Here is a 27939-nt window from a genome sequence, read left to right as displayed (position 1 = left end):
ACGGGTTTTTAAAAATCAAGCTTTATTCCTTGTTTTTTTTGGCACCAGAGCCAACGATTCACAGAATGTGTCAGTTCAAGCCACTCAAGAGTACCAGGGGATCCCCCCGCCCCCCGGAATACCTCCCCGCAGACGACACGTAGTACAGAGTAGATCCACAGCTGCTGCGTGTTGTACAAAAGACGGTGCGTCTCTCCTGAAACAAACCTCAATTCTTTTCTGAACAGCCAAGCTCTGAATTTCTGTAGCAGCTTTAGTCAGGCGAATCTATTATCGCTCTTTACTCAGGACATGTCAACAATTCTAAAGCAGTTCCCAAGTCCTCTCAAACACCTTTATTTTATTTAACCCCCGTCTCATTGCTCGTAGATGCTGGGCTCAGGTGTAATGCTGCAAGCCCATCTCGGCCTGTCTTCATCCAAATTCAAAAACAAACACCACCACCCCCACTCCCCCCTCGCCATCCTTGATTCATGCATCCCTAGCCGTCCAGGGCCCAAATTCCAAATTAAAAGGACCAACAGTGTGTCCTTTTCAACATAACATGTATCAACGGTCCTAGTCCCAGATGTTAAACTATTTCTGATACAATTTGGGACTTAATCTTTGTCTACATCAGGCATTTCCTCTGAATTTATAACGACTTCACGAGCTGAGAAAGGCACAACCACCACATTGGGAGCTGCATGCGAGAATGTGGGCCTCGACCACTAACCATACTCTGAGCAGAACAGCACGACTTGGGGGCGGGGGCGGGTGCAGTGGAAGGCGCGGGCTCATTTCTGCTCAGAGGGAAATGGTCAAAGGACTATGCACTTCCTGAAAGACACCAGACACAAAAGGGATGAAGGATTAGACCAAGTACTAAACCGCTCCTCACCATACTTCAGAAATGAGAAACGTTAATGCCATTTACTCTGCCACGGGGACCCCTTAAAGAGCCTTCAGCCTTTGAAGAGACCCCCAAGATTTAGGGAACCCTGAAAAGTCTCCTCTCCGAGGCGCCAGGTACAAATACATTGGTGGACTTCTAAATCTGACATGACTTCTCCCACATACAGCTGTTTTCAGTTGCTTTATTATTGTCCCTCTCAAACAAAACAGTGATGGTGGGCGACGGAGGGTCGTCAGGAACGCCAGAAGGAGGAAGTCAGAAAGCCCTTGGGGACAGGAATCTCCTTGCGCTGCAAACATTTCTGGTCAGGGAAAGATGGAGAAAACAGTGATTTTCTGGGTACGCTCCTCCCGACATCGAGCATTTGAAAGAAGCTTTGAGGGACAACAAGCTTAAGTCATCCGAGCAGCAGTCAGCAGCGGGAGGAGTGAGACCAACGCCAGGCAGGAGGCTTCTGCCTCTGTGTGAACCACAGCAGGGGACCAAGGCCAGGCCGCCGGTTCCGCTGCGCCGCCCCGTCCCCTGCAGCCCTGCCTCATCCTTCTCGCCTGCCTTCTGCCCACTCAGGCTACGGGGAAGTCAGGGGGCTGTCCCGGCAGACCTACCACAGGCTTCCAGGCTGTTGGTCAAACTGAGCGTCTAGTTTCCAGCAAGCGGGAGGAAACGGGAGGAGCCCGGCCGAAAGTGTGGTTTGTTCTCACGGAGAAGAGGGAGCAAACCTCCCAGTTCCCCCAAACAGACTGAGGAAGGAGCCTCAGCCAGCGAGCAAGAAATGTATTAGTGACTCCAGACTCACTCGGGACATTTCATTCATCCCTAAGGCAGCCTCCCCTCAGGCAGCACGGTCGGCGGCACATGAGAAGAAGATGAAATGCCGCCCCTTAAGGTGAAGGGGGAATCATGGACCAAAAAAGCAGAGTTCAAAAACACCAAGGGGGGGCGACTGGCTAGTTCAGTCACGAGAGCAGGTGACTCCTGATCTCGGGGCTGAGTCTGAGCCCCATGTGGGGTGTAGAGATGACTAAAATAAAATAAAATAAAATAATCAAGAGGAAGACTGCAATCCGAGAGCCTAGAAGTCCATAGAAGCTCAGAATGTGTTGGTCTGAGGCCATCTTACCTCTAAGAACTGCTTGAGACGTATGAAGGAACCCATCTGTCCTGAGCTTGTGATGGCTTCAATCCTACAGTGAGAGGAAGAAGATACACGATCACAGCTGTGATTCCCACTCCCCTCTTGGAGAGGAGTTCGGGACACTGCTGACCTAGAGGAAGGGGTAGATCGAATGACTCAGAGAGATGGCTTCTGGACTAACGATGCTGTCATTCTTCCAAAGGGTCTCAGGCTTCTTTTCAAACCAAGGGATAAAGGAGAAGAGAGGACGTTCCTTTCCAAGGTCTTTGCGATCAGGCAGGATGGGTGCTGCCAAGGCCTCTCCCCCAGCTGAAATGCCAGGGTGTTGAGAGGAATGAGAAGGGTACCTAAAGGCAAATGCCATGACAGCGTCAAGCAAACAGCTGCAGAAACTGATTTATTAAGGAAGATGGATTCTCTGGGTTAATTCATGCCTGCATGTAATCACCATCCCAGATTAGCTGGGAAGTTTGGAAAAAAACAGAGTAAAAGAAACGTCAGGTATCTATAACCCAGATCTTCTTAATTCATTTTTTATTTTTAACATTTTTATTATTTATATTTAGTATATATTTAATATATATATATTTAATAAACATTTAAGAGACTCGGGCGCCTGGGTGGCTTAGTCATTAAGCATCTGCCTTCGGCTCAGGTCATGATCCCAGAGTCCTGGGATCGAATCCCACATCGGGCTCCCCGCTCAGTGGGAAGCCTGTTTCTCCCTCTCCCACTCCCTCTGCTTGTGTTCCCTCTCTCACTGTGTCTCTGTGTCAGATAAATAAAATCTTTTTTTTTTTAAAGGTTTTATTTATTTATTTGACACAGAAAGAGAGATCACAAGTAGGCAGAGAGGCAGGCAGAGATAGAAGGGAAAGCAGGCTCCCCGCTGAGCAGAGAGCCCGATGGGGGGCTTGATCCCAGGACCCTGAGATCATGACCCGAGCCGAAGGCAGAGGCTTAACCCACTGAGCCACCTGGGCACCCCAGATAAATAAAATCTTAAAAAAAAAAAAAAAACTTAAAAGACCCTCATTATAGTTTGAAAGCATTTATTCAAATGTCAAAGAGGAGAAGGAGAAGAGATGACGTCACACGTACTACAGGTGCATCTAGAGTCAAACCCAGCATGTCACAGCGCGCAGGGGCCTCTGACGCCACGTGTTTCACCCACTGAATCCCACGTTGTCTACTCAATGTGCCACATACCTGGGGAAGTAGTCTTCTTTGATGAGAAGTATCATCTTCCAGAACTGCACCTGGTACTGCCTCATGAGGGCATTCCCACACACCTACAGGAAGAGACAGGCGCCGTCAGAGCAGAGAATGCAAACTCACGCTCACGCGAGAGACCCGTACAGCACACCAGCCCTTTGCCTTTTACTCCTACCAAGAATTTCAGCCACAGTGCCACGCAGCTAGCTCTGCAAAGGAATAAATGGAAAGATCTAACCTTGTTCTGAAGCATTTCTCTGTATACGGTAACACCTCCATTACACCAGACAGCCAAGTAGCCAGGTATTTTAGCAAACTGGAAAATGTGAGTCCAACTTATTTATTCTTCTTTGATTCTACTGAATGGAAAGCTTTCTGGGACGCCTGGGTGGCTCAGTTGGTTAAGCAGCTGCCTTCGGCTCAGGTCATGATCTCAGCGTCCTGGGATCGAGTCCCACATCGGGCTCCTTGCTCGGCGGGGAGCCTGCTTCTCCCTCTGCCTCTGCCTACCACTCTGTCTGCCTGTGCTCGCTCGCTTCCTCTAACAAATAAATTTAAAAAAAAAAAAAAAAAATTTAAAAAAAAAAAAAAAAAAAAAAAGCTTTCTGAAGGCATGGCACTCCTCCCAGCCATAGTAAGCAGAACATACAGAACATTACCATGTTCTCAAATTTATTCATGATCTCTGCTCATGACGTGTGACTTCAGGAACTCTAAGGTGAACGGAAGCATTTGGCATTCTTGGCTCGACAGCCCAGATCTGTTATGGAATGTGCTCCAAGTCTTTAACCTTTAAGAAATGTCTCCTTTCCACAGAAACCCTTACCCTCATCCTATAGTGGTGGCCCCTCATGGGCAGACAGGACTGTAAAGAACCTTCTGGACGAGGGAGAGACCTGACCCAAGCTAGCTGATCAGACTTGTTTTCCCAGGAATGAGAGATCACAAACAGGGGATGACAGTTGCACTACACTGGGTGGCCACACTGAAGCAGAGGGCCATAGCCCAGGATGGCCATCGTCTCCACTGTGCACAGAGAACTAGAGAAAGACTGAGGAAGCCTGCAGGGAGAGCACAGGAAGGACCACTAGCCCCAGAGAGACTCTAGGTACCTGGTAACATTCTAGTTTCTGGTTCTAGGCCCACATGACAACTGACTGTACATTCTACCCTTGGTTCTGGGAGTCAGTTCTCTATCCCTAAAACAAATGTCCCTTTCTGCTTATGCTAGGATGTACATATATTTTCTTCTTTATAATAAGAAGACAAGCACACAGACAAAAAAGCACCAGGGGAGGGGCGCCTGGGTGGCTCAGTGGGTTAAAGCCTCTGCCTTTGGCTCAGGTCATGATCCTGGGGTCCTGGGATCGAGCCCCACTTCGGGCTCTCTGCTCCGTGGGGAGCCTGCTTCCCTTCCTCTCTCTCTGCCTGCCTCTCTGCCTACTTGTGATCTCTGTCAAATAAATAAAATCTTAAAAAAAAAAAAAAAAAGAAAGAAAGAAAGCATAAGGGGAAGAAAACCCGAAAGCTAGGTTTGTCTTTAGCACTCGGGGAAAATGTGTGACACTGGGTCCTAATGCTGCTGACCATCAGCCTCTGTTTCCGTACTGTTTACCGATGCAGGTCTCGTAGTGACCGAAGGCTGCTTCAACCACTGTCTCTCTCGTGTGGTAACCGCATTACATACCTCCAAGAAGTCGAAGAGGAGGGTGGCTGTCACATCTGACAGGGGTTCCATATTTAAGATTTGTGCCAACCAGCGCCAGCCATGATTTAAACCATGAGGATGAATCTGGGAGGGGAGACACTTGGTCACGATTTGATCTCATTGTATCCAGAGATCTAAACCCCCAAGGTTATCTTCCAGCCATTACTAAGTGACATGGACCCCCAGATCATTGAAATTAAGCACATGCCACAGGGCGGAAACAACACAAGACGAACAAATTCTGTTTTCAAATGTGCCAACCAACACCTTGGAACCCACCCATTCGTTACAGGAACCCCTAGTCCCCATGTGGCAGCTTTGGTTTCAGGGATCCCAACAGTTACCTGTACAGACATTTTACTTATTATTCTTGGTACCCTTAGCACAGAATGGGACACAGCAGGTACACGGTAAAAACTTGGATTCGATCCACTTACGATCCCTTCTCTTTAGGTCCCCAAGTACTTCACTTCTCCAGGTCTCTCATCTGTATCCTTTGAGTAAAGCACTGGGCTAGCAGGTCAAAGCCTTGCACCCCAGCTGTGGCTCTGTCACTGGCAGTATGTGTCCCTATAGTTCGCTGAGACCCCATCTGCTCATCTGTGACATGAGGCACCAACCAGGTCTAAAATGACACTGAACTGGGGCACCTGGCTGGCTCAGTCGATAGAGTACGTGACTCTGGGTCTCAGGGTCATGAGATCGAGCCCCATGCTGGGCCTAGAACTTACTTAAATAACAACAACAACAACACCTGATACTGTATCATTTAGAGCACTCCTCTTCCAATAGAATCTTCTAAACTTAATGACTGGCTTGCAACAGACAGACGCGCTTACAAACTCAGTTCTTTAAAGGCTCAACTAAGTCAGTTTTTGAACAAATAGCTTTGCTGGTCCAAGTTTCCTAACACTCAACATCAACTTCTCTAAAGCATACCAAGGGGGCCGTGATACACATGAAGTTCTCGTGTAATGAGGCCGCCCCCGCGGCAAGAAGGGCAACAGGCCCGGGGGACAAGATACACAAATACGGTCTGACCTCTCCCTGGGAGAGCAGGCCGTCTCCACTACCTCCTGCCGGCTCCCGTACGGCCACCGGAGCTGGATGATGGCGGCGTAGAGTCGGATCATCCCAGACATGCGCTTTAGAAAGTTGTCCTGCTGTTCCACTTTGGAGTCTTTCACTTGGTAGCCGAGCATCCTGCGTGGGAAGAACAGATTCAATGTGATAAGGCCAAAGCGAGGGTATGACAAATCACTGGCTTTTTATGGCTAAAAGGAACAATCTAGTACTGTAACATTTAGCATTATTACTATTATTATTATTATTAGCAGTAGTAGTCTTTTATTTTTTTATTCTTTTTACACATTTCATTTATTTGAGAGATAGAGCAAGAGAGCACAAGCAAGGGGAGAGGCAGAGGGAGGGAGACATTAGACTCCCTGCTGAGCGGAGAGCCGGGGCCCAGTCCCAGGACCCCAGGATCATGACCCGAGTGGAAGGCAGATGCTTAATTGACTGAGCCACCCAGGGGCCCCAATATTAGTCTTTTAAAGTAGGCTCCGTGCCCAATGTGGAGCTTGAGCTCTCCATCTCTGGATTGAATAGCTACATAATCTACAACTGAGCCAACCACATGCTTCTATGTTTTTTTTCTTTTTTCTTATTTGTGTATTTATTTTTTTAAAGGTTTATTTATTTATCTGACAGACAGAGATCACAAGTAGGCAGAGAGGCAGGCAGAGAGGGGTTGGGGGGAAGCAGGCTCCCCGCCGCGCAGACAGCCCGATGCGGGGCTTGATCCCAGGACCCTGGGATCATGACCCAAGCTGAAGGCAGAGGTTTTAACCCACTGAGCCACCCAGGTGCCCCTATTTTTTATTTTTTTAAAGATTTATTTATTTGACAGAGATCGAGACCATAAGTAGGCAGAGAAGCAGGCAGAGAGAGAGGGGGAAGCAGGCTCCCCGCCGCGCAGAGAGTCCGATGCGGGGCTCGATCCCAGGACCCTGAGATCATGACCCGAGCTGAAGGCAGAGGCTTAAACCACTGAGCCACCCAGGCGCCCCTATTTTTTCTTTTTTTAAAGTAAGCTCTAGGCCCAACAGAGGGCTCAAACTTACAAGCCCAAGATCAAGATTATATGCTCTACCGACTGAGCCAGCCAGGCGCCCCTTTTTAACATTATTCTTACTACGTATCATTATTTTTACTACAGATCGTTATCTCTGCAGAATACTTTGTTTACAAAGCACACATACGGGCAATCATATCTATGTATCACGTAAGTCCCACAAGGAAAACTCACAGGATTTTTTAAAAACCATTTTTAAGCAATCTCTGCACTGACATGGGGCTTGGGCTCACAACCCCAAGATCCGGAGTCACACGCTCCACCAACGGAGCCAGCCGGGCGCCCCAAAGTCACAGGACTGATGGACATCATTACTCCTGTTTGCAAATAAGGAAAATGATGCTCACAGAGCTTTAGTGATTGGACATTTTGCACATCATTAAATGATGAAGCAGGGCACAATTCTAAAGCCCCTGGATCCTGGATTCAGTGTTCTTCTATACCAATTATTGCACCTGAATCCACAAAATCCCAAAGCAGCCAGTCTGTATGAAAGACACTGGATTCTCTGAGAGAACATTCCAGGTAAGTATGAGGAGCTGTGAAATGAAGGAGAATGAACCCCAGTACATTTTTTTCTTAGGATTATTCATTTATATATATATATATATATATATATATATGTGTGTGTGTGTGTGTGTGTATATATATATATATTTTTAAGATTATTTATTTATTGGTTTGACAGAAAGAGAGATCACAAGCAGGCAGAGAGAGGGGAAAGCAGGCTCCCCGCTGAGCAGAAAGCCCAATACAGGGGCTCCATCCCAGGACCCTGAGATCATGATCTGAGCTGAAGGCAGAGGCTTAACCCACTGGGGTGCCACCCAGGCGCCCCACATTTATATTTTAGACAGAGAGAAACAGAGCACGCACACAAGCAAGGGGAAGGGCAAAAGGGGAGAGAGAGAGTCTCAAGCAGACTTGGTGCCCAGCCTCCCACGACCCTGAGCTCGTGACCTGAGCTGAAACCAAGAGTCAGGTGCTTAACCGACTGCGCCACCCAGGCACTTTCAAGCCCCAGTTTTATTTACATTTCATTCACCCTGAGGAGAGTGAGGAGAAAAACAACCTCACCTCTGGTAGTCTTCCAACACCATTCCCTCCTTGAAAGCCGGGTAGAAGGGAACAGAGTAGGGGCACTTCCTGTGGAGGTGAGCGAGAATGAGGTCGCCCACTCTGGGGTGCAGCTCCCAGATTCCGGACGCCACGACCGCGATGGGGAATGCTGCCTCATGGTGAGAGGCTACCTCCTCCTCTCCTTGTTTCTGCGGGAGCAGAGACAGGACTTTAGTTACCAGGGAGAGAAGCTTAAAGGCTGCACACCAGCCTCTCCCCAGACCTCTGGCAACAAGGTTTCTCACCACAAATTTCTCTGCCAGCTTGTACTGCACGAAGTCCAGGCCCTGTGGATTCAGGGTGACAGACACGGAGCGCCCGCCACACTGGACGGGTTTTCCAGAGAGCAGGCTGTGGATCTTGTCGAAGATCTCCTTCAGCTTTGAGCCTGAGTATGACAAAGTCGGTTAAAAGACTCTACTACAGACCACTCTGCTTCTCATCATTGCATTAAGAAGGCCTCCACGAAAATCCAGCCGTGCAGCCCCCCAAAAAGTCAGAACCTGAAGCAAAAATACCACTGCAGAAAATTATATGACACGCAAATAAAATACGTGCTGTCTGGGGTGTACAAGTGCATGAAACGTGGTGCCATTTCAAAGGAGCTCCTTGTTTGGGAATGAACGCCTTCTGAAACCGACACACCGAACAGAGCGGGAAGTGGTACGGAAACAGGTGTGCAATGGCTACAGATCCCATGGGCTGTGGCCGACATCTCTAGAGGAGTCATTTGTATCTCTGGGAAAACCTTTCTAAAGGATCTTCTCAGCTCTCAGTGACTCCCCCTTCCCCGGGACCAGCCTCCCTCCATCCTCAGACACACTGAGGTGGGCTTGTGGTGGCTGTGCGCCCCAGCCCCACACTGGCTACGGTTTGACGAGGAGTGACCAGCTGAGCCAATCAGCTAGCGACTGAGTCACCTCCTGGAAGTGGCTGGCCCGGCTACACACGTGCTCACGAACACCAGACCCCTGCACCTGCCAAGTGGTCCGAAGAACAGTGGTCTACCTCATAAGATCCGAGATGTGCAGAGGGAAGAAGAGAAAAAAGGTTCCTAAGGTTTCTAGCTGCTGAGACCCAGCCCCATTCCTGCCAGCAGGTTCTGAGAAATACCCCTGTAGCTTTAGAATAAATGCCTTTTTTGGGGCCTAAGCAGATCTAAATTGGTCTTCATTACTCAAACCTTACTGAGATACCAAAATAGCAGCTCCCACTCCTGCTAAGTCACACTTCTGTACTACTTTCCTGATGGTTTCAAAGGACCAAAATTTCCCATCAGCCCCCTTCTCTGTGCTGCTCCAGTTAGGAAAGTCAGCTCCCAACCCTCTGCATGGCATGGCCTCCCACATCCCATATGCCACACCAGCACCGGAGACATTTAAATTCTGCTCCAAATCTAACCACTCATGGGTGTCTGCCTTTCGAGAAGCAGGAGTCAGACCATCTCCTTCTCTGTCCTCAGCACGTACGGGGCCCTGACTCCAGAGCATGTCTGCCTCTGGCTCTTCAAGGACTTAACTGTGATGGTGCAGACGAAGGGAACGTAGGAAACGTACAGTAAGTGCAGATCAACAAAACTCGGACCTGCTCAGAAGTGAAGAATGAAACAGGACTGGGGAGCCTGAGGAGAGGAGTCAGGGGGTGGCCTGGCTGTCACGTCAAGTTCGCCCTCATTGATGCTGTGAGCAAAGGAAATGGCACTTTAAAGTCTTGAAAGTGGGGGCGCCTGGGTGGCTCAGTGGGTTAAAGCCTCTGCCTTCGGCTCAGGTCATGATCCCAGGGTCCTGGGATCGAGCCCCGAAACCGGGCTCTCTGCTCAGCAGGAAGCCTGCTTTCTCCTCTCTCTGCCTACTTCTCTGCCTACTTTTGATCTCTGTCAAATAAATAAATAAAATCTTTAAAAAATAAAAAATAAAAAATAAATAAAGTCTTGAAAGTGATTCATGTTTATTTATTTGTACCTTGCCCTGATCTGGAGAGAACTTTCAGGCAGCAGAGTGATACGTAATTTCTGTCATAGCCCCTACCATGGGCAAGAACTGCAACTTGTCGACACATTCTAGGCAACGAGCGAGTCAGGGGAACGAGGACCCAGGCTAAGTCAGAGCAGCTATTCCGCTGTTCACGCCTCCCAGCCACCGGGCCGCACGGCTTGGAGGCTGGAGGCTTCCACATCTAGAGCTCGAGAGAAACCAACCACTGTTTCTGAACCAGAGAAAGAAGGGTCTTGCCCCTGTCTAGTTCTCACTCTCGAAAGCTCAGTCTCCGGAGAGAATAGGAAGACTTTCTAAAGTATGAAGGCAGGTTTCGAACTTGGACAAGCTAATGTCATAGGACAAAAGCAAAGAAGGCGAGTCACATCCTAGGTTCCTGGAGCGATGTCTTCAGCAGGGATTTTCAACATCACGTAAGAGCCTTCCCAAAGAATTTACTGTTAACATGCAGCTTATTTATAAAAAGCTAGGCAACCAACGTGTAACAAGTACCTTCTACGTGCTGAAGAAGAAACAAAGGAGAGTAAGACCTAACTCATACATGCCTGATCCAATGTCACCTGTTTGAACAGACTCTGTCCACAGGAACCTTACAGAGGAGTAGATCTGGAGTCTTAAAAGAAAGAACAAAGTGAAGCGGCGGGCCACGTTCCTAACTCCTCTGACCAACCTGCAATGGTGGAGATTTGGCTCACTGGGATGGTGGCGGCCTTCTGGAGGTCCATCTTTATTTTTTTGACCTGCCAGGAGAGAACGGGGAGAGGCAGGCAGTGTTTGGAAGGGCTGATTAGATGCCAGGAGGATTATGGAATGTGACACGCTAGCGACATTCCTTTGGGACACGAGGCTGTTTACAGAACTACCAGGCCCGGAGGGTTCCCGATCTACAGCCCTCCCTACCTGACTGTCTTTGCTGTTGGTCAGTTCCTCAAAGGCCAACACGCACTGACTAGAAGCGTCCTGCAGCTGCTGGTACCACTGCATCGTACTGTCCTGTACCTTCACCTGGAGGTCTGAGAAAAGAGAGGCTTTCGTAAGAGCTAGCATTCACTGAATACTGTTTATCTGTTTGTTTATTTGTTTAGTAAAGATTTCATTTATTTATTTGACACAGAGAGACACTCGAGTCAGGGAACATGAGCAGGGGGAGTGGGAGGGGAGAAGCAGGCTTCCCATGGAGGTAGGGAGCCCGATACGGGGCTCAATCCCAGGACCCTGGGATCACGACCGGAGCTGAAGGCAGATACTTAATGACTGAGCCACCCAGGTGCCCCCACTGAACACTTTTAAAAATATATAAATATATATTTATTTAAGCAATCTCTACCTCCAGTGTAGGGCTCGAGCCCATGACCCGGAGATCAAGAGCTGCACGCTCTTCTGCTGAGCCAGCCCAGCGCCCCTTCAGCAAACATTTAATATGAGCCAGGCACTGTTCTCATCAGCTGATAGATATTAATTGTTTTCATTGTCACAATAACCCTACGAAGTAGATACCATTATTATCTTTGTTTTCTAGATAAGGAAGTAAGTGTAGAAAGGTTAATTTGCCAATGTCACATCGCCAGGAAGTAGAAAAACTACATTCCCATGGATCTGGCTCCAAAGCCAGCCTTCAACCATTATGCTATACTGATCCGCTCCTATGTATTAAATGAGCATCTATTGTGTACATATTTACTTTACACTTAGAAGGCCGAAAAGTGATTGTTACATTATTTTAAAAACTCAGAGCAGTTGAGATGCCTGGGTGGCTCAGTCAGTTAAGTGTTTGCCTTCGGCTCAGGTCATGATTCCAGGGTCCTGGGATCAAGTTGCGAATCAGGCCCCCTGCTCAGCGGGGAGTCTGCTTCTCCCTCTGCCTGCAGCTCCCACTGCTTATACTCTCTCTCAAATAAATAAAATCTTAAAGAAAAAAACAAAACCCCAAAAAAACCCCAACCCAAAAACCTCAGAGCAGCAAAACCCAGGATAATACATCTACCAGAAAGATACATAATTTCAAGTCCCCATGGCAAGCGTCTGGCTCCACATCAACCCGTCTGCATGTAAATTCAGTAAAAATTCAGTAGTAAATTTTACCTTATATGAGTTCTGGTATCTCGTCCTGAAGCTTAGCACCGTATTTAAACACATGCTTGTTTCCTTTCACATTCTGGATGAAAGGACGGTATCCACGGCAGCACCCACCTTCATTCTGTTTCCCTCCTGGGCCCTGGCTGGGAGCTGGGGCCTCTCTGGGGACCTCCGGCCCCTGCTGCATCTTTGACTCCTGCCGCTTTTCTCGGGCCGCCGCCTCGTCCTGCCTCCTCTTGTCCTCACAGGCCCTGGCAATCTCCTGCTGCAAGCTTGTCAGGAGGTCCCGCATTTCCTGCAGGGCTCTCTCCGCCACAGCCTGGTCCTCTGCTGTGGGAAAGCCGTTCTGTCAGGGGGACAGAGGGAGGGCTTAGTCTCCCTTCTCTAGGCACCTGCAAAGCCGAACCACAGCTCACACACGAGCCGATGATTTCTGAGTTGGAACTGCTGTACCAGTGGAGTGCCCGCGTGCAACATGTTGATGCCTACTGTCTCCTGTTTTCTTAAAGGTAATAACCGATTTACCGTCACACCCACAGACACACCCGAGTACTGATTCTTCCATGCTCTCACCAACACTGGCTGGGGTAACGTTTTACAAGTTTGTGACAGTAGTCTAGATAAAAATGATACTGTGTTTTGGGACCCCTGGGGGGCTCAGTTGGTTAAGCAACTGCCTTTGGCTCAGGTCATGATCCTGGTATCCCAGGATCGAGTCCCGAGTCAGGCTCCCTGCTCAGCAGGGAGTCTGTTTCTCCCTCTGATCCTTCCCCCTCTCACGCTCTCTCTCAAATAAATAAACAAAATCTTTTAAAAAAATGATACTGTTTTGTTTTTTTTTAAGATTTTATTTATTTATTTATTTATTTTAAGATTTTATTTATTTATTTGACAGACAGAGATCAGAAGTAGGCAGAGAGGCAGGCAGAGAGAGAGCTGGGGTGGGGGCGGGAAGCAGGCTCCCTCCTGAGCAGAGAGCCTGATGCGGGGCTCGATCCCAGGACCCTGGGATCATGACCTGAGCTGAAGGCAGAGGCTTTAATCCACTGAGCCACCCAGGTGCCCCTAAAGATTTTATTTATTTATTTGACAGAGATTGCAAGTAGGCAGAGAGGCAGGCAGACAAAGAGGGGGAAGCAGGCTCCCTGCTGAACAGAGAGCCCGATGCGGGGCTCGATCCCAGGACCCTGAGATCAAGACCTAACCCCAAGGCAGAGGCTTAACCCACCCAGGTACCCCGATACTGTGTTTTAATTTGCATTCCATATATTAATGGTGATTTTTACACTTAATTTCAGGGGGCACCTAGATGGCTTAGTCAGTTGAGCATCTGCCTTCGGCTCGGGTTGTGATCTCAGGGTCCTGGGATGGAGTCCCATATCTGGCTCTCTGCTTGGCGGAGGTACGGAGCCCTCTCCCTCTGCTTGTTGCTCCCCCCTGCTTGTGTGCTCTGTCAAATGGATAAAATCTTAAACAAAACAAAAAAAACACTTAGTTTCAAATTTACCAATTATACTTCTCCTTTTACAGCTGCTTGTCCTGTCCTTTGCTCATCTTCCTGTTGGTGGAATGGAGGTAGAGAGTGATTTATTTACCGTTTCTCCCATAGATCTTAAGAGCTCGCTCTGAACGAGGACATTAAATTTTGGTCTGCTATAAATGTTACTAACGTTTCCTAAGTTATGACATGTCTTTCAGTTTTGTGTACTCTTATCTATTGATCGTTCCCATTATGACTTCTGTTTTCATTGCTATGCCTCCACACCTTAACATAATTCAAACATTCACCTAGATTTTTTTCACTGAACATGATTTATTTCAGTTTGTCTCTTTGACAAAGATTACGGAGTTAGATGAAAGAATGGTACAAATTTAATCTTTATTTTTTATTTTATTTTATTTGACAGAGAGAGAGAGAGCATAAGTAGGGGGGAACAGGAGAGGGAGAAGCAGGCTTCCTGCTGAGCAGGGAGCCTGATGCAGGGCTCAATCCCAGAACCCTGGGACCATGACCTGAATTGAAGACAGACAACCTACTGAGCCACCCATGCATCCCTCTTTTTTTTTTTTTTTTTTAAGATTTTTACTTTAAAAAAAAAAGATTTTTACTTTTTTATTGAGATTGAGTGTAAGAGAGAGAAAGCACAAGAAGGGAGGGGCAAAGGGAGAAGCAGGCTCCTCTCTGAGTAGGTAGCCCCGTGCAGGGCTCAATCCCAGGACCCTGAGATCATGACCTGAGCCAAAGGCAGACATTAAACCGACTGAGCCACCCAGGTGCCCCTAATCTTTACTTTTACAATTCTAATTAATCTTGTCCCCACTGATCTGAAATGGTAACTTTTTTTTTGTTTAAAGATTTTATTTATTTATTTGACAGACAGAGATCACAAGTAGGCAGAGAGGCAGGCAGAGAGAGAGAGGGAGGAAGCAGGCTCCCTGCCGAGCAGAGAGCCCAATACGGGGCTCAATCCCAGGACCCTGAGACCATGACCTGAGTCGAAGGCAGAGGCTTTAACCCACTGAGCCACCCAGGCGCCCCTGAAATGATAACTTTTTTTCAAAAAAGATTTATCTGAGAGAGAGAGAGAGATGGCTCACAAGTAGGAGGAAGGACAAAGGGAGAGGGGAAAAGCAGATTCTCTGGGTGAGCACGGAGCCTGATGTGGGCTCGATCCCAGCCCTCTAAGATGAGCTGAGCCGAAGGTAGACGCTTAACCGACTGAGCCACCCATCTACCCAGATCAAGAGTAGCATGCTTTTATGACGGTGTCAGCCAGGTGCCCCCTGTATTCACTTTCTTTTCTTTAAATATTTTATTTTTAAGTGATCTCCGCACCCAACACAGGGCTTGCACTCATAACCCTGAGAGCAAGAGTCACATGCTCTGAGCCAGCCAAGTATGCCCCCTTTTTTTAAGATTGTATTTATTTATTCGACAGAGAGAGACAACAACGAGAACAGGAACACAAGCAGGGGGAGCGGGAGAGGGGGAAGGAGAGGGGGAAGCAGGCTCCTCACTGAGCGGGGAGCTCGATGCGGGGCTTGATCCCGGGACTCTGGGATCATGACCTGAGCTAAAGGTAGATGCCTAATGACCGAGGCACCTAGGCACTCTCCGCCAGGTACCCCTAATTTAAAATTTTTTAAAATTTAAATTCAGTTCTTCAGGCAGAGTAGCCATATTTTAAGTCATCAGCAGCTCCAAATTGCTAATGGCTACTATGTCGCAAAACATAAATATGGAGCATTTCCCTCACCACAGAAAGTTCTGTCGGATGGCACTGTCCTCCAGTTACCAGTTCACAGAAAATACAGACAATAAAGAAACCTAATACAATATACCACAGGGTTAGGGTTAGCAATTGCATTCTGGAGTTTCCCAGAATGTAGGAAATTTTATAGAACCAATGATCCAGATTCGTTGATAATTAAATGACAAGGAAAAAGAAATAAGGGATATGGAGTCTTGAGATTAAAAGACTTAATTAAGAGACAAAAACCAAAAGGCTGAACCTTGTGTAAATGGTAACGTTCCAACCAACTGTTAAAAAATTTGAGACAGGAGTGTCTCGGTGGCTGTTGATTAAGCGTCTGACCTCGGCTCAGGTCTGATCGCAGGGCTTCATGCTCAGCGGGGAGTCTGCTTGTCCCTCTGCTCCTCCCCCTGCTGGAGCATGTGCACGCTCTTTCTCTCTCTCTTTCAAATAAATAAATAAGATCTTAGGAAAAAATTTTAGACAAGTGGAAGAATTTGAACACTGATTAGATATTTGGTCGTAAAAGTTATCGGTTCAGGGGCGCCTGGGTGGCTCAGTGGGTTAAAGCCTCTGCCTTCGGCTCAGGTCATGATCTCGGGGTCCTGGGTCAAGCCCCGCATCGGGCTCTCTGCTCGGCAGGGAGCCTGCTTCCCCTTCTCTCTCTGCCTGCCTCTCTGCCTACTTGTGATCTCTGTCAAATAAATAAATAAAATCTTAAAAAAAAAAAAAGTTATCGGTTTAAAAAAAAAAGTTATCGCTTTTTTCAGATGTGATATTAGTATTCTGGTTATGTGAGCAAAGAATTTTATCTTTTAGAGATACAAAGTAGTTTCCCAGATAAAGTAATTAGGTCTGAGAATCATCATAAAGCCATTCGGGAGAGGGCGTGCGGCTGGAAGGAGAGATGAAACAAGACCGCCATGTGTTGATTCTTGCTCAAGCCGGGGAATGGTTACATAAGGGCTCATGCTGCTGTTCTAGGCTTGAAAGCTTGAAAAAGACTTGTAGGCTTGAAATTTTACAAAAGGAAAGGTAAACAAAAGCTATAAAGCTAATTCAAAGGGAATGATAAACTATAAAAATAAACTTCTGCCTCAAATATGATAAATGCATAAAGTTCTTAATATGTAGACACTTATCAGCTGGATTTTTAAAACAAAAACTCGGGTAGAAATATGAACTAAGGGCAAGAACATACAATTCATGGGGCACCTGGGTGGCTCAGTGGGTTAAGCTTCTGCCTTTGGCTCAAGTCATGATCTCGGGGCCCGAGGGCCCTGGGATCGAGCCCCACATCAGACTCTGCTTGGCAGGAAGCCTGCTTCCCCCTCTCTCTGCCTACTTGCAATCTCTCTCTGTGTCAAAATAAATAAAATCTTGAATAAAAAAAAAGAACATACAATTCATAAAAATGTGAATTGCAGGGGGGAGACTCTGGCTGGCTCAGTAGAGTCAACTGAGCAGATGACTCTTGATCTTGGGGTCATGAGTTCAAGCCCCACGCTGGGCATGGAGCCTACTTAAAAAAAAAAAAAAAAAAAAAGTGGGGCGCCTGGGTGGCTCAGGGTCCTGGGATCGAGCCCTGCTCAGTGGGAAGCCTGGTTCCCCCACTCCCACTCTCGCTGCTTGTGTTCCTCTCTTGCTCTCTCTGTCAAATAAATAAACAGAATCTTAAATATATATATATATGAATTGGTACAAGTTTTGGGTAAGAATCAAGAACCTTAAAATTCTCTGACCAAGTAATTCTATTTCTAGGAACTTTTCTCAAAGAAATACAAGACATATATAAAATGATATCACTACAGAGACGCCTGGGTGGCTCAGTGGGTTAAAGCCTCTGCCTTCGGCTCAGGTCATGATCCCAGGGTCCCAGGATCGAGCCCAGCATCGGGCTCTCTGCTCAGCAGGGAGCCTGCTTCTCCCTCTCTCTCTCTGCCTGCCTCTCTGCCTACTTGTGATCTCTGTCAAATAAATAAATAAAATCTTAAAAAAAATTTAAAAAAAAATGATAGCACTACAGTGCTATGCATGATAGTATAAATACAAAACCTAAGTGTTCAACAGTAGGCACTTTTTTTTCGAATGATTTGGCATGATTAAATGTGGGAAATGTCCAATTCCGACAACTTCTACGTGTCACAGCGATAGTTGCAGTTTTTAATACTGCTTTAATTAAAAACATCAAAATATCGTTAATGGTTATCATAATTATGCGTTCAAAATACAATGCTAACTGAGAAAAGCAATGCACACTCCTGTGAGGTTTTAACTTTCACCACAGCTTTGCAGGTGTTCAATAAAACGTGACGGAACGAACGCCACTATTTCGCAATCAGAATAAATAATGATTCGTCTACCCTAAGACAGGACACCTAGTATGCACAGGAGTCCAATTTGGGATGGGGATAACTCCCCCCACACACAGACTCCTTCTCAGGGAAGAAAGATGAAATGCTAACCAGGATTATCTCCTCCAGGTCCCTCTTCCACGTCCCTCACCTCAGACGTGGCCCGAATGATCCCCGAGACAAGGCCGCACAGCTGGTTGCCTCGGGTCCGGAGGGCGGACGGGTCGAGCTTCAGCAGGTCTCCGTGCGGCTGGGCCTCGGAGGCGTCCAGCTGCTGGTTGAGGTGCAGCACCTCCTCCTGCAGGGCGTAGAGGCTCCGCAGGCGGGCCTGGCCTTCTTCCTTCCGCAGCCGCTCCTGCTCCGCCTGCTTCAGCCGCTGCTGCTCCGCCTCCCGCAGCTTCAGGTTGAGAATCTACAGAAAGGGCGGTCCGGTTAACCCCTCTCTGAGGCGCCCCTGGGCCTTCTCTTTCTACATCCCCCCAAGCCTTATGGGGGTTCCGTATGTTCACAGCTGGGCCCAGAACTGGAAGAGAACGGCCCAAGGTGAGCCCCGTGGAGGCGCGATCTGGGCCAGGTCCTCCACGCAGGTTGGCTAAAACCTGACTCTGGGCAGGTTAGAGCCAGACCCGGAAACACCCAGATGGATTCTCCCAAGCTCTGACCTTCGCTCTGTGACGATGCTCGGCTTTCAGCTTCTCTTGGTGGCCCAGGGCCTCTCTGGAGCTGCTCAAGAAAGGGCAGGAAGGGCAGTCAGGCGTGCTTCCCGAAAACGTCTTAGCTCCCCTCTCCTGAAAGCCTTCCTTCTCTTCGTGATGCACTGGTCATCGTTCTCAGTTAGAAGCTTCTCTGGCTCTTTTGTTTGGACATTTCAGGCCTCAGAAGCAGCCCAACTCTCTCCCTTTGGGTTTTGTGCGGGGCGAGAGGTGCTGCTGAGCGCGCGCGGACGGCCCCGCTTACCTCTTCTCCATCACCTCCCGGAAGTCCCGGAGCTCCTTATGATGTTGTAGCTCCTTCCGCTCGTCAAAGCGCTTCAGTTGCTCACATGCCATCTCGGAGAGGGCTCGCACCTTCCTCTCCTGCTCCTCTTGCCACTGCCGCAGGCCCTCCTGGAAGGATCGGCACCCGCTCTCCGCCGCTCGCTCGCTCACCCACGGGGACTGCCCTCCCGCCGCTCCTTGGCTCCAGAGACACTCAAGGGCACGGAGCCAGCTGCTTACTTCTCAGAAGCTACACTCGAGTTGCGCCTCCCCTCTGGGCGGATGTTTACACTCAGCTGTTTGGGAAAGCTCCTCCAATTTGCCCCATTCGGTTCCTGTCACTCTGGCACCCGCCGAGAATGAACACGTATCTACCAACACGGGGTCAAACAGCCCCGCGCGTCTATGCCTCCACCCTGTGCGTGCTGATGAGGGTTCCAGGGACCGGCAGAAATCCTCACTCGGAGTCCATAAACATGCTGTGCCCATTCCTACCTCACTCCTTTCCTTACCTTATCGTCTCTGCCTCCACCTCCTCCCCCACCTCCACGTAGGAAAGTCCCCTTCCTCTATTCCTAAGGGCATCAGGTATCCCACTCACCACTCGTGAGAGTACTCTCGCATGGTTTTTAAGGGTGACGTTGACATTTTAACTATCAAAAGTTAGAGTGCATAAATCATTTGACACTAGTTTAATTTTAGGAATTTATCCTGAGGAAATATTTGCAAGCACGTAAAAGATACATGTACAGGATGCTCACAGAGGCCCTGCGGATGACGGCAATAAATTTAAAATAATTTAAATTAACCTGGGATTGGGCGCCTGGGTGGCTCAGGTCATGATCTCAGGGTCCTGGGATCGAGTCCCGCATTGGGCTCTCTGCTCAGCGGGGAGCCTGCTTCCCTCCCTCTCTCTGCCTGCCTCTCTGTCTACTTGTGATCTCTCTCTGTCAAACGGATAAATAAAAATCTTTAAAAATAAAATTTAAAAAAAAATAAATTAACCCGGGATTGACTAAACCTATGACAGTCGGTCGGACTAAGAACACCCGGCAGCCTTCAAACAGCATGAGCTGCTCTACATACTGGGATGAAGATACAGCAAAATGTATTGTGAAGACACTACGTTATCCTATTTTAAAGCTTCCAGTGCAAGAATGCAAAGCGACCACAAGCATACATAACCTCGCCTCTGAGCCTCGGTGTAAACAGAGAATTGGGAAGGAAAAAAAGACTCAACAACAGAGAGCACATGGGCTCGTCAGCAGGGAAAAACTTTCAACACGCTTCTGGAAGACAGAAAGTTTCTGCGGAGGCATGTGGACTGACAGAGCAGGGCTGAGAAAACGTGAAGACGCACACACGCACGCACTTGCACGCGCGCACACACAAGCGGGCTACGCCCCTTGGGGAGAGAGCCAACCTAGCAGAACCTCAAAGAGGCTCCAGACGGGGGAAATGCCAGGACTGAAATCCGGCGGGGTTCATGGGGCTGAAAGCAGAAACAGCTGAGTGTTTGTGGACAAAATAGTCAGCCCTTACCCCAGCCCTGAGATCATGAGATCGGAACAGCCAACAGTGAGGCACGTGTGCTGTAATGATTTTTTTTTAAATATCTTTCTCATGTGCTTCTTTGCCTGTATCTTCAGCAAAGTACCTCTACGTTAGCCCATTTTGTGCTTGATTTGTTTTTACTGTTGCATTCTGTGTAATGATTTAAAAAGAGATCTGCGCATTCTCGGACACTCTCCCATCTCCTCCACTTCAACCTGAGCAGAGCTTCAAGACTGCCTTGACCAAGAGAGCACGGGAAAGAGAAAGAATGTTACACAACTTCCAATACCAGGTTATAAAAGGCCACACGACTCGGCCAGTATTTCTTAGGATGCCTGCTCTCAGAACCCGACCGCCATGCTATGAGGAAGCCCTGCCATGGGGAGAGGACAGACGTTCCAGCCAACAGCTCACTTCAACTGCTACCCCGGTGGCGGGGGAAGCCGCGGAAAGAACTCTGGCCCCAGCCACTGCAACTGCATGGCCTCTAAGTGAGGACCACCCAGTGGAGCGGGTTGACCTCCAGAAACGTGAAAGACAGTGATGAAATGCCAGTGGTGGTGGCAAGCCACAAGTCTGAGGGTGATTTATTACACGATCACACATACTCCCACCCCCAAAACATGCAGAGTTCTTCCATATAAGAAAATGAAAAACCTGTCCGGAGATAACTAGACCGTCTAGCATGGAGGCTGGTGTTTCAGAACAATATCCTAGGAAAGTGGACACTCAGGAAGCCCGAAAGCATGATAATCTTGCTCCTGACTATGCACCTGGAAGCCTTGGTCCAACCCCTGGCAAAGGAAGGTCCTCAGCTATTAGAGGAAACTCTGTACCCTAGGAGATCAAGGTGAACAATTGGAAAATAATGACTCTAGAAGAAACAGCTATTTCAAGGAACACAATTAAATCTGAAAAAAGGGACTCTAGTACGATATGAGAATAAAATGCTCTGAAAAAAGAACAAGTGGAGAATAAGAAAAAACTCATCATTTAAAAAAATATATATATATACACATGTCTTTTCAAATGACAATGGAGGGATAAAATAAAGAAATCTTCTGGAAGACAGAGAAAGACAAAAAGAAAATGAGAGACAGAATAGGAGAAATAGGGAATTAATCTAGGAGAGCCCATCTCTGACTAATAAAAGTTCCCAGAAAGAAACAAGGAAATGGAAAGGAAGACAAACCAATCAAAGGGGAAAAACTTTCCCAGAGATGAAGGACGCAAGTGTTCAGCTGAAAGGGCCCCTCCTATCCAGGATCTACCCACTTCTCACTGTGCACATTGCTACCACCCGAGTGGAAGCAGCCATCGCCTTTCGTTCAGAGTACAATGGCTTCTACCTACTTTGTACTTATTTCTCTCATTTACTCCTATCTCTCCTTCCCAGTGTAGATGCCGAGGGCCTGGATTCGTGTCTGCTTTGCTCAGTATTTTCTCTAGACAACAGCATCTAAGTGCTCAGCAAGCACATGACAGCTTGACAACTATTGGTTGACTCAGTGAATGAATGAATGAATGAATGAATATAGAGGGCAGATGCTAGAAGACTTGCACTTTATAAACTCATGTCATCTGTGGAATGTTTACAAAATCATGCATTGCTTTTCTAATTAAAAAAATAATAAAGTCAGTTCTTTGGGCTCAGATCTAGTTGGTCATGACATGGCAAAGGCACCCAGAGGGTTGGAATCCTCCGTAAACACGGGAGCGGTTATGGGGCCTCCCTCAGGAAAATGGCGGAGAAGATTGAAACAAACCAGCACATGCCAAGTACACGTGCTCCTTCTGTGGCAAAAGCAAGATGAAAGGACGAGCTGTGGGATGCTGGCACTGTGGTTCCTGCATGAACACCGCAGCCGGTGGGGCCCGGACCTATGGCATTTGAAACACTGCTAGCCTATAATAAATGGATTACTTTATGTAACGCAATTATATTGGTTTGTTGTTAAATTTATGAATTTGGTGTTCCAATTTCTGTTGCCTTAATGTTGTTTTCTCAAAAGACTTGGGAATTAAAATCTTTCGAATTTTTATTGGCAAAATATGAAAAAATAATAAAGTCAAATAAATTATTAAAGTACTGTTTTTCTTTCCTCAGGAGGCTGTTACAATCCATCTTCTCAGTATAACCTTACCTGATAGCCCCAGATCATCTTCAAATTCTGAAGAAGTAAATGGAAGCCAGGAAAGTCTAAGTAATTTTCTTGAAGTCATATGTAAATCCTAGAAGAGCTACGATGTGAACCCAGATCTCCCTTCAGAGAGCTCCCTTGTGACTGCTACGTTACACTATCTCCCCAAATGAATCAGGAGCTACCAGCACTGGCGACAGGACAATTAGCACGAGGTAGACATCCATGATGCCTGCAGAACTGCGCTGACATATGGCTTCCTCAGGTCAAGCCTGCCGGACCTCATGGGTCACTTACCGTCCCTCTCATCCTGTGTACGAGCTCATACATCCGGATGCAGCCTTCCACCTGGATCCCCCGGGAGGACTGAAGTACCATAGGTTCTGTATGCCGGGACTCATGTTTGCCCTATACAGACAAAAAAAAAGGAAAAATTAAGCATTCTAGATGGTAAACTTAGTGTTATCCCTTCTAGATGAAAACCACATCCCTACTTATGAGTAATAACCGTAAGAACAATAAAACAATTTAGGTTAGAACCAGTGTGCCTGGGGCACCTGGGTGGCTCAGTCATTAAGCATCTGCCTTCAGCTCAGGTCATGATCTCAGGGTCCTGGGATCAAGCACCACATCAGGCTCCCTGCTCAGCGGGAAGCCTGCTTCTCCCTTTCCCACTCCCTCTGCTTATGTTCCCTCCTTCCCTCAATCTCTCGTGCTATCAAATAAATAAATAAATAATTTTTAATTAATTTTTTAAATTAACATATAATGTATTATTAGCCCCAGAGGTACAGGTCTATGAATCGTCAGTTTTACACACTTCACAGCACTCACCATAGCACATACCTTCCCCATTTGTCCATAACCCAACCACCTTCTCCCTACCCGCCTCCCCCCTCCCCGGCAACCCTCAGTTTGTTTTGTGAGATTAAGAGTCTCTTATGGTTTGTCTCCCTCCCAATCCCATCTTGTTTCATTTTAAATAAATAAAATCTTAGGAAAAGAAAAAAAAAAAGAACGAACCAGTGTGCTTTTCATGATGTTGATCTTGTTTTCATTGTTTTCCTCAGTAAAGGAAATAAAAATATAAATTATATTTATATAACAATATACAAACCAATGAATGGCTTGTTGCTTTGGACAGTTTTTTGTTTGTTTTTGCTTAATTTTCCCCCTTTCTTCTAATACTGTCCATTTGTGCTGAGGTGGCTTGGATGGGGCAATCCCAACCCACATCCATAATCAACACACTCAACGCGGGGCTCAAACTCACGGCCCTGAGAACAAGAGTCGCACACTCCGCCACCACACGAACCAAGCGGGACCCCTTAAACTTCAACTTTTCGGCCACCGCTGCCTGCCGTCTCCCGCTGAACACAAACCTTACCTCGGCTCCATCTGGAGTTGCTGAGGAGGACGGTGAGCAGGCAGGGGTTCTGACAGGAGATCCGGGAACACATGAAGGTTGGTCGAGGGCGGAAGCGGATCTAGAGGATGCTGAGGTCTCAGAAGAAGGTGGGTTCTCTTGTGTGTGAGGTAAGACATGGTCTACCACCCAGCCGGAGTAGGAAGACAGCTTGGGAAGAGACATACATTCTTCCAAGACATCCTACAGAGAAGAAGAGGGTGAAGCCCAGCTTGCATGTCAACTGATTCAAGCAATCAGAAATAATTTTGTCCTTATTTCCCACTACCTGCCTTACTGGTAATCTACCAAAGGCCTGAATAAAGACGTACACACACACATACCAAAGACCCATTCTAATTGTATGAACAATCAGAGACGAAGAGAAAGTAGTTCGCTTGCTTCTCCGTCTCTCTCTTTCTCTCTCTTTCTGCCTGAAATGGCTCAGTCAGTGAAGCATCTGCCTTTGGCTCAGGTCATGATCCCAGGGTCCTGGGATGGAGTTCTGCATGGGGCTCCCTGCTCAGCGGGGAGTCTGCTTCTCCCCCTGCTCCTCGCCTCCGACATGGCTTTCTCTGTCTTGCAAAAATAAATAAATAAAATCTTTTAAAACAATAGGCATGGACAAGTGGTAACTGACCTAAAGGCCAATGCCTTAAAACAAATGGGATTTATAATAGAAAGCCTATAAAACAAGTTCTAGCCTCCCTTTAACATGTGTGCAACAACTGACTCAACTCTGCCAGTTAACTACTATCTCTGTGGAACTGCCATACAGCGCTTCAAACCAGAGAAGCTTGTACTATTTCACCGCAGTCAAAATACACAGCAATTCTGGCTGAGAACTTGACTCAATGTCACGAAAATATGACCAGAAAATATGGGGAAAGGCTACAACAGCAATTCAGAGCACTGAGTGTGGAACCAGCCTTTCTTAGCTTGAGTTCCATCCCTGCATTTCACTCACCTGCGTGACCATGAGCAAGTTACCTAACCCCTCTGTGCCTAGGCTTCATCACTTCTAAAACCGAACAATAAAGGATCCATCGCAGGAGATTTGGAGAGGATTAAATGAATAATAAGTGGCTTAAAAGACTACCTGGCCCATAAGAACTACTCAAAAATTTTAAGTCATTATTTCCCCTAGATCAGTGGTTCTCCAGCAGGATCAGTTTCACCCTCCGGTATATATCTGGAGACATTTTTTGTTGTCACCACTGGGAGGGTTTTGTTTTGTTTTGTTTTGTTTTGTTTTGTTTTTTACCACTAGGAGGGTATTATTGGCGTCTAGTCGGTGGAGACCAGGGATGCCGTTACACATCCCACACCGTAAGACAGCAGCGGCAGCCCCTCACAACAAAGAATTATTTGGCTCAGACCAAAGTGTCAATAATGCTGCAGCTGAGAGATACTGATCTAGATCACTGGCACACATCCCATGTGCAATAAAAAGATATTCAATCCATGGAGAATAATCCAGACACAGAAGGAAAAAGGCTATATGCACACTTTATAAAGTAATGGGACTCATTTCCAAGATGTAATAGAAATAATGTTGAGACAACACCCTTTTCCTCATTCCTCATACCAAAATATATTACAGGGCCAAAGTTTCAAATGTAAAAACAATAAAACCACACATACAAAAACCACCGAAACATAAAAAATGTCAACTGACAAACTAGAAAAAAGTATGTCCAGGGCGCCTGGGTGGCTCAGTGGGTTGGGCTGTTGCCTTCGGCTCAGGTCATGATCTCAGGGTCCTGGGATTGAGTCCCGCATCGGGCTCTCTGCTCGGCAGGGAGCCTGCTTCCCTCTCTCTCTGCCTGCTTCTCTGCCTACTTGTGATCTCTGTTAAATAAATAAATAAAATCTTAAAAAAAAAAAAAAAGTATGTCCAATATGTATCATAGATAAAAGGCTACTATTATCCCTAACATATACAGAACTTGTAAAATTTGGGGTGAAGAAAAACTCCATTAGAAAAATGAGCAGAAGGCATAAGCCATCAATTCACAAAAAAATATATAAAATTGACTCCCAATGGGATGCCTGGGTGGCTCAGTCAGTTAAGCGTCTGCCTTTGGCACAGGTCATGATCCTATGGTCCTGGCATGAGTCCCACATCAGGCCTCTGAGCAAGGGGAGCCCGCTGCACTCTCTGCCTGCCACTCCCCCTGTCTGTGTGTGTGCGCATGCTCTCTCTCTCTCTCCTGACAAATAAATAAAATCTTAAAAAAAAAAAAAGATTAAAACTGACTCTTGAATATATGAAAAAAATGTTCAATCTGAATTACAAAAGGCACTGTAACACAATCCTGAGATCTCATTCTTACCCATCAGATAATCAAAAATTAAAGGTATAATAATACATTCTATTGACAAGGCTGGAGGCAAAAAGACACGACCTTTTGTTGATTGGAAGGCAATCTGATGCATCCGTAATGGGGGGCGGGGGATACCTACCTTTACCTTTTGACCCAGCAATCCCAAGTCTCAAGAGTTTATCCTGAAGACACATTTCCGACACAATGAAAATACACACACACACACACACACACACACACACAGGCTTACAAGTAATGGATTACAACTCATGGAATAAAACAGGAACCCAAGAATACATGATGATACAAATAAATCATTAAACATGAGGAAAGAAAGCTCCTCCTAACAGTAGAATGCCAATTAGCAAGTGTAGAAGGAACAGTGGGTATCAAAGAAACGCCATTTGGTTACCTCACAGGGGTAACTGATTCAAACAGAAATAATGAATGCCAATGGTGGAGGTTTGACTAGGAAAAGGATACTAGTGTACTCTTGGATTACCTCCTCAAAAGATACTAATCAGTTACAAAAGGAAAAATGAGGCATTTTAAGTGCAGTTATCTGGCAGGTAACCAAGTGACCAGGTGATCAAGGTTAGGATTCCCAGCCTTAGGATGGGTTGCATCATATGTGTGCTTCCTGATATGGCTGAGAACAAGCATCATTTCTATGGTATTCCTGTCAAAAATGCACAGCGGGACTCTACACCAAACAGACCCATACTGGGATTCATGCCACGGAATGCAAGTCATGTATTCCCTAAAACTGCCAGCGATATTAAAAGACAGGGAAATGCTTCAAAATTGTCCCACATATAAGTGTAAAGAGACAGGTAACATCCTATCTGTAACTAATTATCAGCAACTCGGGTACAGGAGCTATGCCTTAACTTTGTCCGCTGCCCTACAGTCTAGGGTTTGGGTTTGCAAATTCTAGGTATAGGGGACACACCCCCATTAAACTTTCCGTCTGCCCAATGTCATCTAGAATTTTGGTCTTTTCAATCGTTCTCCGCTCAATCTGGATCTCCTAGCACAAGAGACGTGCAGTACATGACTGACCCCGAGAGGACTGCTTTCACAGCACAGCGGAGGGGTCTAACTCTGGGGGTGGCAACGAAGCCTTTCGAGAGAAGAGCACCTTTGGCATAAGAGAAGTTCCCTGAAAGGACAGTATAGGCAGGAGAAGGCAGACACTCGAGGACACGGAGATGCATACACGGGAGTCCAGAAACAAATGCGGGTTGTCAGAAAAACGCACGTGTTCCCAGTGCAGGACTTGCCGAGGGCTAGAGAACTGCAGGGTCCCGCGGCCAGGAGCCGGAAGGACACCGCCCACTCCGGGGCCCCCGCTCACCTCGCCCCGCAGCAGCCAGTCGCGGTGGTAGCAGAGTCGACCTTTCTCAGAACTGCGCAGCGCCTGCAGAGTCTCCCAGCAGCGACCCTCAGACGGCATGGCCCACCTAAGGGAGCTTTTCAGAGTCTCCACTTGTGACAAAACAAGTCCTCGAATCGGCCGCCCGGAAACGGACCCTAGCTTCCGCTTCCGGGACGCGCTCGGAGCCGCGCAGCGCAACCCCGCCCCTAACGGCTGCGTAGCCCCGCCTCCGGCGCCGCGCCCGCTCGTCGTTTGCGCTTGCGCATAGGG

The 27939-nt window shown here is 47.2% G+C and overlaps 1 protein-coding gene across 1 annotated transcript; it reads right to left on the bottom strand.

Annotated features, from left to right (window-relative positions):
• GLE1 (GLE1 RNA export mediator) lies at positions 1-27833 on the bottom strand. The gene is made up of 16 exons (XM_080820832.1): positions 27649-27833; positions 23947-24168; positions 22857-22967; positions 18845-18993; positions 18550-18610; positions 18039-18299; positions 12394-12625; positions 11104-11216; positions 10874-10943; positions 8455-8597; positions 8168-8358; positions 6027-6156; positions 4933-5037; positions 3240-3322; positions 2016-2079; positions 1-1196 (listed from the first exon to the last, which is right to left on the bottom strand). Exons 1-16 carry the CDS (start codon positions 27745-27747, stop codon positions 1128-1130), a joined length of 2103 nt encoding a protein of 700 aa, XP_080676958.1. The 5' UTR covers positions 27748-27833; the 3' UTR covers positions 1-1127.
• Between the last annotated feature and the right edge of the window lie 106 nt (positions 27834-27939).

The sequence above is a fragment of the Martes martes genome, assembly GCF_963455335.1.
Source record: "Martes martes genome assembly, chromosome: 12".
Lineage (NCBI taxonomy): Eukaryota > Metazoa > Chordata > Mammalia > Carnivora > Mustelidae > Martes > Martes martes.
The sequence above is the reverse complement of the archived record's forward strand: the minus strand, read 5'-3'. Positions and strand labels throughout refer to the sequence as shown.